The sequence below is a fragment of the Alligator mississippiensis genome, chromosome 12, assembly GCF_030867095.1.
Source record: "Alligator mississippiensis isolate rAllMis1 chromosome 12, rAllMis1, whole genome shotgun sequence".
NCBI lineage: Eukaryota > Metazoa > Chordata > Crocodylia > Alligatoridae > Alligator > Alligator mississippiensis.
Window position 1 is genome coordinate 43,092,549 of NC_081835.1, and position 15,041 is coordinate 43,107,589.

The window sequence follows — 15,041 nt, forward strand, 5'->3', positions numbered from 1 at the left end:
TCCCCTATATTACCAGCAGAAACTGATTCTGACTTCCGGTGACTCACCCAAGGTCATAGAATGAGATGTAGGCTCAGGGCTCAGCTCTTCTGGCACCAGCCCCAGGCCACCTCCCCTCACAGGAAGCTTGGGGCATGGATGGTGGGCCAGGCTGTGAGGAAGTCCCTGCTTTTACACGTTGATGATGCATCCCTGGATGGGAGCAGATGGAGGCTGGAAATTGTTGCACTCAGCAGGTAGGGGGATTTGAGGGGATTTATCTCAGAGATGGGTTTAAGGCATCAGCTCATGGGGCTGCTCATGTCGCTGAGCGCAGCAAGTCTGATCAGAGTGAAACAGAGGGAGGGGAGCCTGGGCCTTACCTGCTCCTTGTCCACCTGTCCTTGCCACAGATTGGGCAGCAGGGAACACATGACTTCCATGGGCTTCGAAATCCTCCTTTGTGGGAGACTGGCTGGCACTGTGCATTGGGAGGAGTGTCATTCTTCTCTGGGGTTCACGACGGAGCAGGAGGGAGCAAGCGGAGGCCTTCCAGAGTTAGTAGTGGGTTCCAGAGGAGACAGGACAAGAGCTCTGGATACCCCCTGGGCTTACACTACTGCTGCTGAGTGGCTGGATCAAGAAGAGGAGTATACTGAAGACCAGATGGGAGCTGGGGCCAGCGCAGAAGAGAAGCACTCGCGGGAGCTAGAGAAGAAGCTCAAGGAAGATGCCGAGAAAGATGCCAGGACAGTCAAGCTGCTCCTACTGGGTATGTGCTTGGTTAGAGGCTGAGCCCTGCTTTTCCCTGATCTCAGCCAACACCCCAGATCCTGCACCAAACCCCTCAAACCTGCCCCCGCCCCTTGGCCCAGAGCTATCCATCAGAAGCCCTCAATCCGAAGCCAGCCAATACCCAGGTTCTGAGCCAGCATCCAGGCAGTGAGACTGTGATGCTGATCCTACCCAGGTTGTTGGATATGGTTTGTCATCGTGGTGGGAATGCTTGATGGAGGGACCCTTATATTGGCTTGATGGCCCAGCTTAGGGCAGTGCCAGGAGGAAAGAAGAGCTGGCAGCATTTTACTAAGGTATTAAGCACCCACAGGCCTTTGCGCTCAGCACCCCTTCCCTGAGATCCCAGCCCAGTGGGTCTGGGAGCTCACTCCTCTCCAGATCCAGAGCTGGTGAAAGCCAGAGTCCTGATCAGCGAGAGACAGCATGTACAGCTCTGCCTCTCCATGTGTGCTGCAATGCAAATGGCCCCAGGAAACCCTGATCCAGCACAGAGAAGGGGCTGTTTGCTTATACGTCAGCTTGGTCCCCAGCTGGTGTAAGCAACACTATTCCACTGACCATAGTGGGGCAGATCAGCATGTGATGTGAGTCTATGTGGTTCCCTTGGCTCCCATAGCACCCACCTTTGTAATTTCATGGCAGTTTTGCAAATTTCTGCAGAGCTGGAACCTGGACTTGCTATTGCTAATACTTCACCCTGTAGCCTTGCCAGGGCATTTTGAGATAATGTCTTGGCATCACTGGGAGTCTGACTGACTTGCCTGAGCTGGGAACAAAGCACTAGAACTCCAGGGCTTTGTCCCTGAGTTTGTCAGAGCAAATCATTTACAGTGTGCATGCCCCAGGAGCTGTGGGCACTGAAGCTTAGAGGAGATGCTGGATTGCTGTGATTGCTATGTTGCCCTCTCTCAAGCTTTCGCAATGTTGGGAACAGGTTGCAAAGCTCCTTTCTTTCCATGCCCTGCCCCACAAAGGCGGGGTGTTAGCACCTCTTTTTCTGCAGGCCTGGTCTGCAAAGCCTGGAGGAAAATGTCAGATCTCATTATCCATGCCCCAAGGATAGACACTGATCATCCATCTTACCTTAATGCCAGCTAAGAAAAGACACTGGGGCCTCTATAATCCTGGCTTGCTACCTCCAGTGCCATGAAAAACAGCATCTGCAGGGAAGCTGATTAATACTGTACATTGCTTCTTGCCCCTGTTCACTGCCAGGTTTGTGCTCAAGACAAGCCCTGAGCACGACACCAATAAGGAGGGCAGGGGCAGGATAACTGAGCAGCTGTCCCCATCTTGGCTGATGGACCAGGAACTGAACTGAGGGTTTTCAGTCCCCAAGCAAATTATTAAACAGTCAACTGGTGCAGAGCTAGTGGGTAGCAAGGTGGTAGAAAGAGCTGACAAGGGTTTGTCAAGAACAACTTGCCTTGTCTGATCGGACAGCTGGCCTAGTGAACAAGGGGAAAGCAATGAATGAGATGCAGCTTGACTTCTGTAAGGCCTTCAGCTCTGTCCTACATGACTTTCTCATGTAACAACTTCTGCATGAGTCACTGTTAGATGAACATACAGTTGATAAAAAACTTACCTCAAAGACTAGTTTCCAGTGGTTTATTGTCAAACTGGGAAGGCAACATAGACAGGTTACTCTAGGCACCTGTCCTAGGCCTGGTTCTATTCAATAACTATTTGGAGGATGAAATATAGGGTTGGCTTAAAAATTGTTGACAATATTGAGCTGGAAGGGCTTGCATGGTGGGGAGGGTAGGATTAGAATTCAAACTGACTTCAGAAGATTGGAAAGATAATCTGAAATCAGCAAGATGAGAATTAATAAAGACAAATGCAAAATATGATGCTTAGGATGGAGAAATCAAATGCACAAATAGGAAATAAGTATTCCCTAGAAGGGCAGGGAATAGTAGCGTATAGGAAAAATGAATCTGGGGGTTTCTAGCAGGCTACAAACTAAACAAAGTCAATAATTAAATATATTGTTTAAAAGGTAAATCCCAGTCTGAGATATGTTAACAGAAGAACTATACTTAGGACACAAGAAATAGTTGTTCTTATTCAATGTTGGTGAGGACCAGCAGGTGTGCTATGTCCAGTTTGGGGCTGTAAGAAAAATGGAAAACAACAAGAGTGATGTAAATTTTGGAAGCCATGACCTGTGAGACTAGATTGAAGGGACTGGCCTTGGTTGATCTACAAAAGAGAAGACATAACAACAGCCCCATCCCTATGTTGACATAAGGAGGATGGTGATCAATTGCTCTCCTTGTCTGGTAGAGGAAGGACAAGAAGAAATCAGCTTACTCCGCAGCAAAGAAGATTTAGATTGACTCTTAGGAGAAAGTTGCTTAGCTCTAAGGGTAGTGAATCACAGGCACAGATTCCCATGGAGGGGTGGAATCTACTTTGTTGGAGGTTTAGAAACAGGTCCTGCAAAATCTATCCTGGATGGATGGGCCAGGTACACTCAATCCTGCCTCAGGGCAGGGTGACCATTTAAGACAGAAGTGTAAAGATGGGTGGGCAAAAGGGGCATGAGTCCCAGGCACTGACTAAGGCAGGGGGAGGGGGGGGGCTGCCTCACCCTCCCATGCCCTGTTCCTCCCCCGACACTTCCTCTATGGTGGCTCTGGCTCCAGCTGCAGGAAGGGCAGGGAAGCAGCAATGATACAGGAGTGGCTGGTGGCTCACTGCTGCTGTGGGAGATGTCAGCTCCTTTTTTTGTCACTGAAAACCAGTGTTTTTTTGGCTGTTCAACATACCTGCCAGTCCCAAAAATAGGAGGTGACATCTCCCCCACCAATAGTGAGCCTCTGGCTATTGCTTCTGTAGTATGTGCCTGATCTGTTATGCCTCTATCTTGAGGTCCTTTCCAGCCCAACTTTCCCCTGATTCTAAAGGCCATGTGGTCAGAGCTTGAGCTGAAGTGCCGATCCTCACCCTCCTACCTAGGGTTGGAGCATGCTCCCTCCAGGAACGGGTGCAGCCAGGAATACACAGCACCCCTTGCCAGTGAGTTCCAGCTTCATCCCAGCAAAGCCCTTCTGAGCAGGGCCCCTTACTCCCATCAGCAGACTCTGGTTTGCTTTTCCTTCAGTGCCCAGCATGCAAATACACAAGAAGGTGCTGCCTTACCCACACCAGTGCCTGACCTTCACATTGGCCATGAGTGGCTCTGAGTCATGGTCCATTCAAACCAGAGCCAGCATGAGTGCCAAGTTTAAGCAAATTAAAATGCAGATGACTTGCTGTGACATTACACTCGAGGGCTTTGGCTGTCCACCAGAAGCCAGGCCCGTACGAAGTTCCATTCCTAGCTATGCTGCTAGCGCATACTCAGAGACAGGTGCAAACCAAAGGCCACGTGCTGCACATAAAACCCTGTCCCACTCTGTCACCCTTCAGTGGCTGGATCAAGTCCAGTGGTCTATGCCGTGACTCCCCACTTACAGAACTGCTCAGAGAGCAGGGAAGGGGTGGGATGTCCCCCCCCGCCCCACCTTATACATCCTGCCCACTTCTTTCTTTATTCCAGATCACCCTGTTTCTTCTCCCTTTTACTGCTCTTTCTTCCTCATGTCTTTCCTCCTCCCCTTTCCTTGGTCCCATCAAGCCATGCTCTTGAGCTGAGAGGAAGAAGAGAAGCCGTGGTGCTTCCTACTCCCTTAGCAGCCCAGAACACGTGGGTGGACAGATCTAGTGGGTCTGAACCCACAGCCATCCCATGGCAGCCGAGCCCAGGCAGTGGGATGGGTTCCACATGACTTCTCCACGTGTATTTGTGCTTACTTCCATGACTGAATTTGTCTCCTCAGGAGCTGGTGAATCTGGAAAGAGTACAATCGTTAAGCAAATGAAGTAAGTGTAATTGGACCCACCCCCCAACCTTAGACCCTTCCCTATAACACCTCCTCTTGGGAGAGCCTGGGGCTGGAGTAGCCAGGAGTACCCCATAGCCAGCACTCTATCCCATTCCCAAGAAACAAGCTTTAAGATGGGATTTTCAGCATTAGCCCCAATCTGGGTAGCACAGGGCCCTTTCCTGATCCGTAGATGTCCCTGTGGTGCCAATTGTGACATGGCAGCATGTAATGTGTGCTTCTGGGAGACACCATTTCCCTCAGTGCCCCAGGAAATGCTTTCTCAGCCTCCCACTGCAACCTGGTGAAACCCTGACTGCCTATACCCACTACTATGGCATTCCTCCTTGGTCCCTGTAATGTTCAGCTAGTGGGACATTCAAGTCCATGGGCCAGGCAAGATGCCCTTAGTACTTTGCTGAGCATTGGTGGGAGTCCCAGCAGCAGAGCCTGTGGCTCACTCTGAGCTCACCACCGACTCCTGTTCCTGACAGAATTATCCACCAAGATGGTTACTCCCTGGAAGAGTGCTTGGAGTTCATCACCATCATTTACAGCAACACTCTGCAGTCCATATTGGCCATTGTGCGTGCCATGAATACGCTGAACATCCAGTATGGGGACTCAGCCAAGCAGGTGAGTCACCGGGGTGAGGTGGGGTGGGGATCAGTGTGCACCCCACCATGGGGCTCTCTGTCCCATGCGTGGGGTGCAGAAGGAGTTAGTGAAGCTGCTCCAACTCTGCCTAAATAGTCAGCTCTAGCTCAGCCAGGAGAAGCCTGTGCCTTTGATCCTCAGGTCATGTCCTTGTCACTAACAGCCCACCCTCAGCTATGGTGCTTCCCCAGTCTTCTGGGTGTCTCACTCCTGGTCCCTTGGGGCAGCTGGAAGCAGCTAACACAACTGTGCTCTCCTGCAGGATGATGCCCGTAAGCTGCTCCACTTGTCTGACACTATCGAGGAGGGTACCATGCCCAAAGAGATGTCTGATATCATCATCCGCCTCTGGAAGGACACTGGCATCCAGGCCTGTTTCGACCGCGCCTCTGAGTACCAGCTGAATGACTCAGCCGGCTAGTATGAGCCTCCCTTTGTATCTCCCTAGGCAGATGGTCTCTAGGTAGCACTGGGCCCAGGGGATGTCTCATGTAGTTGTGGCCTTTGGAAGGGGAGTAACTAGTTGACCCTATCAGAAGACTGAGCAATTCAAGAAGCTTTACAACCAGTGAGCTGCCTGCTTCCCTTTTGGTGATGGAGAGAGAGTCCCTGACCCTGGTGACAACTCTAGACACATTCTCCTGGCCCAGGCTCACACTAGGTCAGCCCTGAGCCCCAGCAAATCATGGCCAGTAAGGGAGGAGACAGGAACACCAGGGTACAGGTTGAGGATGGGAGAGGGCATAGTGCAGGGTGCTACTGGGATTCTGGGTTGTGGGACTCCCAAGAAGCCCCTCAGCAGTGCTTGGGTAGCTGCCACAGCTCTAAGGGTGATGTTCTAGTCTTTTCTGGATACCTAGGTGACCAGGTTTGGTTTTCACTTACACACAGATTGGCATTCTCTTTCTGTACATGAATGGCTATGTATATGCCTGGAAATAAAATGCCAATTTGTAAGTGGCATTTTGGGGGATTGGACCAAGTAGATGATCAAATCAAGTTATCTAGGCATCCAGAAAGGGATATAATGCCACCCTCTCTCCTGAAGACAGAATGAGCAGTTAGAAAAACTTCTGCTCCTCAGCTGTTTCCTGGAGGCACAGCACAGAACCTCAGGTAGGCAGGGACTGAGGCTGGAGGACCTTGGGAAGATCCATCCCAGTACATCTCATGGTTGGAGGCCTGGGACTGGGGATTTCTGCAATGTAACAAGAGTAGCAGGTACCACCCACAGAAGTATCTAGATATCTTATATTTATGCCCAGGTATCACCCTAGGACTACCCAAAAGCCCTATTTGAGCTGAACACTGCTGGTGCAGACATGCAAAGGCAGGACCTGCTCCAGGGGCTCTCAGCACCCAACTGGCATCTGGTCCCAGATGTGCCACCTCGGGGTGGGCGAAGAACCCAGCCTGTCTTCTGGGCTTTCAGAACTGGTAAGCATCTCATGCACTCTCTTTGTGCTTGGGCAGTTACCTGAATGACCTGGAACGTCTGGTCACCCCTGGCTACGTCCCCACAGAGCAGGACGTACTGCGCTCCCGAGTCAAGACCACCGGTATCATCGAGACCCAGTTTGGCTTCAAGGATCTCAATTTCAGGTGTGCCAAGCAATGGGAAAAGGGCAGGTGTCAGTCCATGCAGCCTTTCAGGGTTAAACATACGCTTCAGTAGCTAGCTTCACACTTGGGTGAAAGCAGACCCAAGGAGGCAGGCTGATGAAGAATGGGACATTGAGTCTAGACAGGACCCCAAGAGACTCTGGGTAATGGAAAATGGGATGCTGGGTTATGCGGGGACCCTGAACACTTTGTTAGTTTAAAGACATACTCCAAGGTTGGGAGCCACTCCATGTCAGCTTTGGCCCAAAGCCATAGCTAGCCAGTGAGTACTCTTGCTGACTATGACACAGGTGTGCTGATGACTGCACATTTTGGGCAGCTGTCATGGTTGGCACTAATCAGCTCAGGACAGGATGGAGCATGGGAATCAATCTCCCTTGCCACTCTCTCGTGTTTGGTCCTCCATGGCAGGGCTCATGAGAGGTGTGGTAAATTTGTCCTGAACCTGCTCTGTGGAGAACCAGTAGCTTTCTCCACTGTCACAGGATCCACCATCATGTCCCCACCATGGAAATAGGGTCCTGCTACCTGCTGTGCACAGATCTCCAGTGATCTTGCACACATCAGACTATGGACCCAGCTATGGACAGCACCGAGCTGCCATTAAGCACAAACAGTTAGAGTTGCCCTGTAAGAAGGTGCCCAGGGGGGAAAGGGAAGCTGTAGCTATGGCTGCAGGTCTGGAAGGGGGAGCTATGCTCTCCAGAGGGGTCTCCCTTTCTGCTGGTGATGCAGTGGGTCAGGTCCTGAGCATGGCTGTTCACAGGTCTCCTTCTTTCTCTTGGCAGGATGTTTGATGTAGGTGGCCAGCGCTCAGAGAGGAAGAAGTGGATTCACTGCTTTGAAGGGGTCACATGCATCATCTTCATCGCTGCCCTCAGCGCCTACGATATGGTCCTGGTGGAGGATGATGAAGTGGTGAGTAGATCTCAGACTCTGGACCCAGGTTAGAACAGCCTGCAAGATGTGGGGCAGGGGTACAGGCTACCAGAGATGCAATCCACTGGCAGTGGCTGACACAGAACCCATCCTTACCCGGCTGTCCTGGAGATAATGCACCTGCCAAAAAGGGTCTGAGCAGAGCAAAAACCGTGCTCCTGTGACACTATCCTTGCTGCCACACAGAGAAGACTCCTGAGTCATGCAGAACCCTCTGAAGCCAGCCCATCACAGGGGGCTTCCAAACATACACAGACCAGTGTGGTGCTGGCCAAAGACCCTCCACAACCTACCAGCTTTTAGTGTGGATAAGACACACATGGGAACCAGCATTAGGCCCAGGCACCTTGAACTCCCACCCTGAATGACCAGGACCTGTTTAAAGCTGGGTCAAGTGGGAGCAGCCTTTGGCCTCAGTTCAAAATGGAGCTCAGACTTGCAAGGCTGGAGCCATGGCCATGTTACCACTACAGCCCTGTCTATTTCCCCTTCTGTAATGTAGGAAGAATGATACTGACTGACCTCCCTTGCAAAGTGCTTTGTAGCTAAAAGTAGTGGGTTTTGTTATTAGGGGCCCAGACTTGCCAAACTTAGGCAAATAAGATGACAGGGATTGTAACATGCAGGGCCTGTGCCTTGCCCTTGACTGCAGACATACAGAGTGAGTGGCTGGAGAACTGGTCAGCCATCAACTTGGCCTGGCTGCCTCCCTCATTTCTCCAGAGGCTGGTAGAGGCTGTAGAGAATCATCGAATATGACATAATGAAAGAAACCTCACATTGTCCCCTGTTCCACCCAAGAACCGCATGCACGAGAGTCTGCACCTCTTCAACAGCATCTGCAACCACCGCTACTTCGCCACCACCTCCATCGTCCTTTTCCTCAACAAGAAGGACGTCTTTACAGAGAAGATCAAGAAGGCTCACCTCAGCATCTGCTTCCCGGACTATGATGGTGAGTTTGCAGTCTGCAGCAGGCCTTTGGCATGGCAAAGCTGGCCCTAAGACAGCTGAGGTTGAACTTCATGGAGGCTTTGCCACTGACTCTGTTCTGGCTATGCTATGCTTTTCTCCAGAAAGCAGAGAGGAGACCAGGTGTAATCCCAGACCTAAATGGGAGAAAACAAAAAGAAGAGACATTACAGGCCCCAGCAGCATCAGTCAGCATGCTGCCCACATGGATTATCATGGAGCATAGGGAATAGCTAGGGTGACCACCTTGTCAAAATGGAAAGACGGGACACATATCCACCCCACCCCCCATCCCCACTGGCGGCAGGGCCAAAGCAGAGCCGAGCAGAGCAGGGGCAGATATGAGCTGACCTCTGCGGCTTTGGGGCTCCCCACCCTGCTACCTTTCCCCCAGGAGCCCCACACCACCCATGTGCCCCCTGCCTACCCAGCAGCAGCAGGGGGATGCTGCCACTGCCCTTGCTGTTGCTGAGAGGGCAGACGGAGCCTGGCCATGGTGGTACAGATAGTGCAGAGCTCCCAGGGAAAAGACAGCAGGGCAGGGCACAATGGGCATCCCACATCTGCCCTGCACACAGATCTGAGGGGGCATGTGCCCCACCATATCCCCTCCTGGGAGTGCATATAGTGGTGGGGCACCCCCCCCAGATGAGCTGCCTGTGGCTCCATCCTGCTCCATGCCCTGGCCCCAGGCCCCATGCACCACCCTGGCTGGGCAGCACCTCCAGCCCCTGCCCCATTCCTTCCCCCACTGTGGAGACCTCAATCTGTGCCCCTCCCTCCCCATGTACCCTTCCCCCATAGAGTTACCTACAGGGAGCTATTATTCTCCATGCTGCCTGTCTGTCTTGCTGGCCACATGCATGTGTGCAGGCATGCACATGCACGTGGAGCCCCCTGCATCCTGCTCCCAGCAGCCCCAAGCAGCACCTTGCAGGCTGGAACACTGCCAGCCTGCAAGGGGAAACCCACCATTTCCCCAGGTTTTCTGTGGTAAACAGAAAACCTGGATCCCTGAACAACACTGTGAATCTGGGATAAATGCTGACCTGGAGTCATGCAGCCTGGGTCCTGGACTTGATGGTCCCATTCTGGGACTGTCCCACCCAATTAGGGACGGGTGGTCACTCTAGGGGTTGCTGATGGTACAGGTCAGAAACCAATCTCACTAAATACTGAGCCAGCATTATGGGTCTAGTGTGCAGCAGCACATGCCTGTGTTTTACACAAATGGCCACTAGATGTCCCCACTGCCCTGGACAAATGCACCCCCACCCCCCTCAGGTTTCTCCTCTTGGTGCTGAGTCCCGGATGGGGTTCCTAGGAGGCTGAGGGGACAGGGATTGGGGACTGGCCTTCTGAGTATATGGACAGTAAGAGGCCCCAGGGTTAGAGGGTAAAATTTTGAGGAGGGTCCTGACCCTGAGGTCCCCTGCCTTGCTCCAGAGTCCTTGGGGTTCTAGCATTGGGATCAGGGGCTGGGAGGACGGGGATCTCTGGGGTCTCCAGAGTATTGGGTGCAGAGTCATGAACCCCAAAGCTGCAGGAGGTGGAGGAGTCCCTGACTATGGACCATCCTGCTCCATGCCCCGGCCCTAGGCCCCATGCACCACAGATCTGGGGGTACAACCCCCTCCCTCCCCCCCGTGGCCTCCCAGGCTCTTCGGAGCCACTTTTAGGAGGCTCTGGGAAACATCAGCACCAAACTGAACTCTCTGAGTTCAGCGCAGGCAGCCAGCTCCTCAGCTTAGTCAGCCCCTAATGCTGTTCTGCCAATGTGCCCCTACAGGACCCAATACATATGAGGATGCAGGCAACTACATCAAGGTGCAATTCCTGGAGCTGAACATGCGCAGGGACGTGAAAGAAATCTACTCGCACATGACCTGTGCTACTGATACTGAGAACGTCAAGTTCGTATTCGATGCCGTTACCGACATTATCATCAAAGAGAACCTCAAAGACTGCGGTCTCTTCTGAGCCCAGGTACCACAGGCCTCCTCCCTCCTCTCCCAGGGGCTGCAGGCTCTCTTGATCCCCACATACCATGTCCTCCATCTCCACTGTGGTTCCCTGCACTACAGCACTGAGTGGGCTGAACAGAGAACAAGGGAGGGAGCTGTGGTCACTACCTACTCCTGGCAAGAGCTACTGTTGGCCTTGTATGGGCAAGATGGAGGATGAGGAGGAGCAGGAGCCAGTTAATGGGGCTGGGAGTTGGACAGTGAGAATAAGGAAACGCTGTAGAGAAGGTGGGTAGTGGGACTTTAACACCAGGGGCCCTGGCCACCCATGTTAGCCTGCCAGGGCATGGTGTTGTGTCCAGTACCCTTGCCTCCAGCAGGAAGACTACAGGGCTTGGGCTGTGACTATAGGCTCAGGACCACTGCGCTAATCCTTTCCTGTTACTCAGGAATGGCAGGAAATCTCACTGTCAGGTGCTTCCAGCTTCCTCATTCCTCTGGGGCTGGGCCAGGCTGGAGGTCCTGAGGGGAAAAGCAGCACCCTCAGCCCCAACTCTTGCCACACAAGAGGTGGAGCTGGGCCCTCTTGGGATAAAGTCCGGGGCAGTGCGCTCTGGTACTCAGGCCTGTTCTTGGAAAGTAACTGAGACTCCACAGCAGGCAGGTGGATGTTCCAGCTGCCTCCAGAACAACTATCCTGCCGTGCTGCCCCACAGCGCCCCGTCCCACCTGCAGCTGGCAGAGGTGCTCAGTTAGTGCTTCACCATGCTGGACAGTCACAGCAGGAGGTGCTGCTTAAAGCTGCCACCAGGTAGTGTGGGGGTGGGGAGCAGGCAGCCACGCTAGCCACAGGCTCACAGTAGTTACAGGCCTGGTCACAAGTGTGTCCTCCCACTCTGGTGCCATCCCACCAGCCCACATAATTCAGCCTCCTCATGGGCCGTGTCCAGCATATGGAAAAGGCCTGGGCAGAAGCTCATGCCAAAGTCTGGGCAGATGCTCAGAAGGCCTGGGCCTTCACTTCTGTCTCCTCCTCAGCACCCCCAGCAGTGTCACCCTCAGATGGTATCAAGTGTACAACCGTAGGCCCCTGATTGCCCTCACCTAGAGCCTTGGAGCTCCCTCCTCTGGCCCACAACTGCTTTGGAAAGTAATTCTGAGCATGGGCAGAGGTGCACAGGGCCAAGTCGCAGATGAAGGGGGCAGAGGAGGCTGATGGGGCAGTGGTCAGGGAGAGGCTGGAGAAGGGAGCTGGTCCCAGCTCTTCTGACTCAAGACAAGCCCCAGTTGTGCTGAGCTCCCAGTATGGAGCTGACTCCCTGGGGAGGTTCCCATGTTCATAAGAAACCAAGCTAGAGCTTCCCCTGCTGCGTGGAGCTGGAAGTGCCCAACTGGACTCCAAGGGCTGGCCCATGACCCCCTCCCTACCTCCCTGGCAGAGTCAAGTCAGTGCCAAGGTGCAGAGTGGATATGGGCAGAACTTGGCTCAGGCTGCTCTCTGCCCAGTGAGAAGGAGGCCATACTAGAAGCCAATTGCCCTGCCAGGGCATGAGAGGTAGGGCCTACACCAGCCAGCCCCTTGCAATCTGATATGTTCCTGCTTGCTCTCATCCAGCAACATCATAACCAGCCCCTTCCCATCCCTCTCTCCACAGGCCTCCTGGGGCCATGACGACGTCTTACCAAGAGCACAGACAGCATCTCCTGGACCCAGCAGCTGAGGGCTTCTGCCTCAGCTCTTCCCCTACATAGCACAGTGTGGAGACCAACCCCTGCGCTGACACCAGCACCCTCACCTGCACTGCACAGCACTGCATTGGACAGGCAGGACCAGGCCCAACCCTGCACTGCCACTGCCACCCCCACCCCTGCCCCACACTTTACAGTAGGGGGGATCCACCCCTTTCTCAGCACTGACAGGCTATTTCTGGTACCTTCTTTTACAATGATCCAGATGCCGAGGAGGTGCTGCTAGAGCCAACCCAGCTGTGCAGGGAGGGTGCATGTGTGGCATCTGTGCTAAGTAGTGACCCCCCCCCCCCCCCAACTCCCCACGCAGAAATTAGCTCTCATGCACAGTGCCCCCTATTGCAGCACTCCCACACCTCCTGTGCTGCTGTCCACTCTGGTTTTCTTTCCCCTGTTGTGATCCTGGCACAGCTGCCCACTCATATGGCCAGTGAAACAGCCCATCCCCAAGCATTCCCTTCAGAGCTCTGATTGCACCCTTGGGGACATCCCATCTGGAGCAGTTCAGCTGTGGCGGCTAAGATGAGCCCCAGCTATGGCTTGTCGGTCTGTCTGACTACCCACATTTGGCCCCTGGGATGCACCAAGGTCATCTTGTCCAGGTTGCTTGGTGGCACCTACTCCTTCCACTCTGTAGCAGAGGACCCCCTGCCCTGGGCTTCCCACCCCCAGCCCCTAGGTGAAGAAATGTCTCCCACGTGACCAAGGCTTGAGATGTGGTCACCTCCTTTCCCCTCCAGTCCTCTTCGTCTTGCCCCAAAGAGGAAGGGGCCAAGCAGCACTCTGTGCTCAGGAGGACGGACAGATGCCAACACTAGGGATGGGAGGCAACAGCAACAGCAGCCCCCTGGTCTGTATCCACAGCTGGGCCAGCTTCTAGCCACTTGCCAACTAGCCCAGCTGACCCCAGAGAGGCAGCTGGGTTGATGCAGTATGAATTACTGGATGAACTTGCCCACTGGAGAGAATTTAGTGCTTGGTGCCCCCCACCCTTGCAAAGCACTGGCCCTACTCTAGGGCCAGAGGAAGCAGCAGCAAAGGGCTCCACTACAGGGGTGCTGCTGTGCCCAGAACCCATTTACCCCTGATCTCTCAACTGAGATTCCCATTGCCATGTGGATCCTTGTCCACGTGAACTTGGACCAAGCCTTCCCCCTCCATTCACCCACCCTCAGGCTCTGGGAAGGGGTGAGTGGCAGTGGGTCCAGCTCTGGCCAGGGTATGGTACCACAGCTGGTGACATCCCCCCTGCCTCCAGGCTGGGAAAGAGCTAGAGCCCACCCACATCGCTCTTAGGCTCAGAGGAATATTTTGCAATATGCCAGGGGGTGTGGGAAGGGGTGAATCCTCTGCTCCTGGTGCTTTGTGATTTCAGCTGATTCTTGACCCCCCACCCCCCTTTAGGGCAGGGCCCTGGCACGTCACACTCCATCGCACCCCACTTGTCCAGAGACAGCTCCTTGTCAACCCCACCACCAATCATCACACACCCTTCCGTGTGCAAACATTTGTCTTCACCTCCTGGTCACAGGGAGGCAGGTCACTCTTGGCAGGCAGATCCCTTGCTTTCTAGAAGGCTCTCTTGGCTATTAGCATCCCTCCCCTACTCTACCCCTGCATGGGCAGAGTTAAAGGGAAACAGCCTGCTTAGAAATCTCCCCACAGCTGGAGCACTGAAAAGGGAACACAGCTCCCTGCATGCCTGAGCCCAGGACATTGTTTGCAGTGGACTGTGGTGTAGCCTAGCTTCCTGTGTACGCAGCGATGGCTTCAGCTTTCCCACCAGATTTCTGCTGGTTCTGGGTCTGGAACGTTTCACCACAGTGGCAATTGGGCGAGATTTAAAATAAAGTATCTTTCAGGCATATGGGGGTGGGGGTGGAATTGTCTGTTGTGTCCAGTGAATCCTTGTCCCCTTGTCTCCTAGCAAATGTACTCTGCTGCATAACATTTTCCTGGCATGAAGCGCTGGTGCCCGCGATCCTGTAAGCATATCCAGACAGCACTGCAGCCAGTTCGTTTTCTACCTGGGATTATATCACATCAGATTTATGAATAAAAAGATTTAGCAACACCTTTCACTTACTCCAGACCTGTGGTACAGTGGGAACCAAATTGTCTGGAACAGGGGGCTCCCTGGTTAGGGACAAGCCTCAATGTCTCAATTGCTGTGCATTGTCAGCTATCTTCCTCCACCAAAGGGCTCCCCTCTGCTACCGGTTGTCTCGAGCCTGGCTATGCTTTACTACAAAAAGAGAAATGTTTGCTCCACTGGCTGTTTGCAAATAAACCAAGACCCAGCAGTAATGACTTCCAGGCTGGAAACTCATGCCAGTCAGGGGAAGGGGAAGGGGCAGGGAATTTGAGGGTACCAGGAACACCAAAATGGCATATATCAACCATTGTGTCTTCTCTTACCAGAAACCCTGGGCTGTGAGGTTCCTCAGCTGCAGTCCCAAAGCAGCCAAGGTTCAGGTCCAGGAGA

The 15,041-nt window shown here is 53.4% G+C and overlaps 1 protein-coding gene across 1 annotated transcript; it reads left to right on the forward strand.

The window, feature by feature from the left end:
* Positions 1-429: 429 nt before the first annotated feature.
* GNAT1 (G protein subunit alpha transducin 1) lies at positions 430-14,630 on the forward strand. The gene is made up of 9 exons (XM_006265542.4): positions 430-751; positions 4,608-4,650; positions 5,147-5,288; positions 5,572-5,729; positions 6,783-6,911; positions 7,721-7,850; positions 8,673-8,826; positions 10,633-10,829; positions 12,463-14,630. The coding sequence occupies exons 1-8, from the start codon at positions 646-648 to the stop codon at positions 10,821-10,823; spliced, it is 1,053 nt and encodes a 350-aa protein (XP_006265604.3). The 5' UTR covers positions 430-645; the 3' UTR covers positions 10,824-10,829; positions 12,463-14,630.
* Positions 14,631-15,041: the final 411 nt, after the last annotated feature.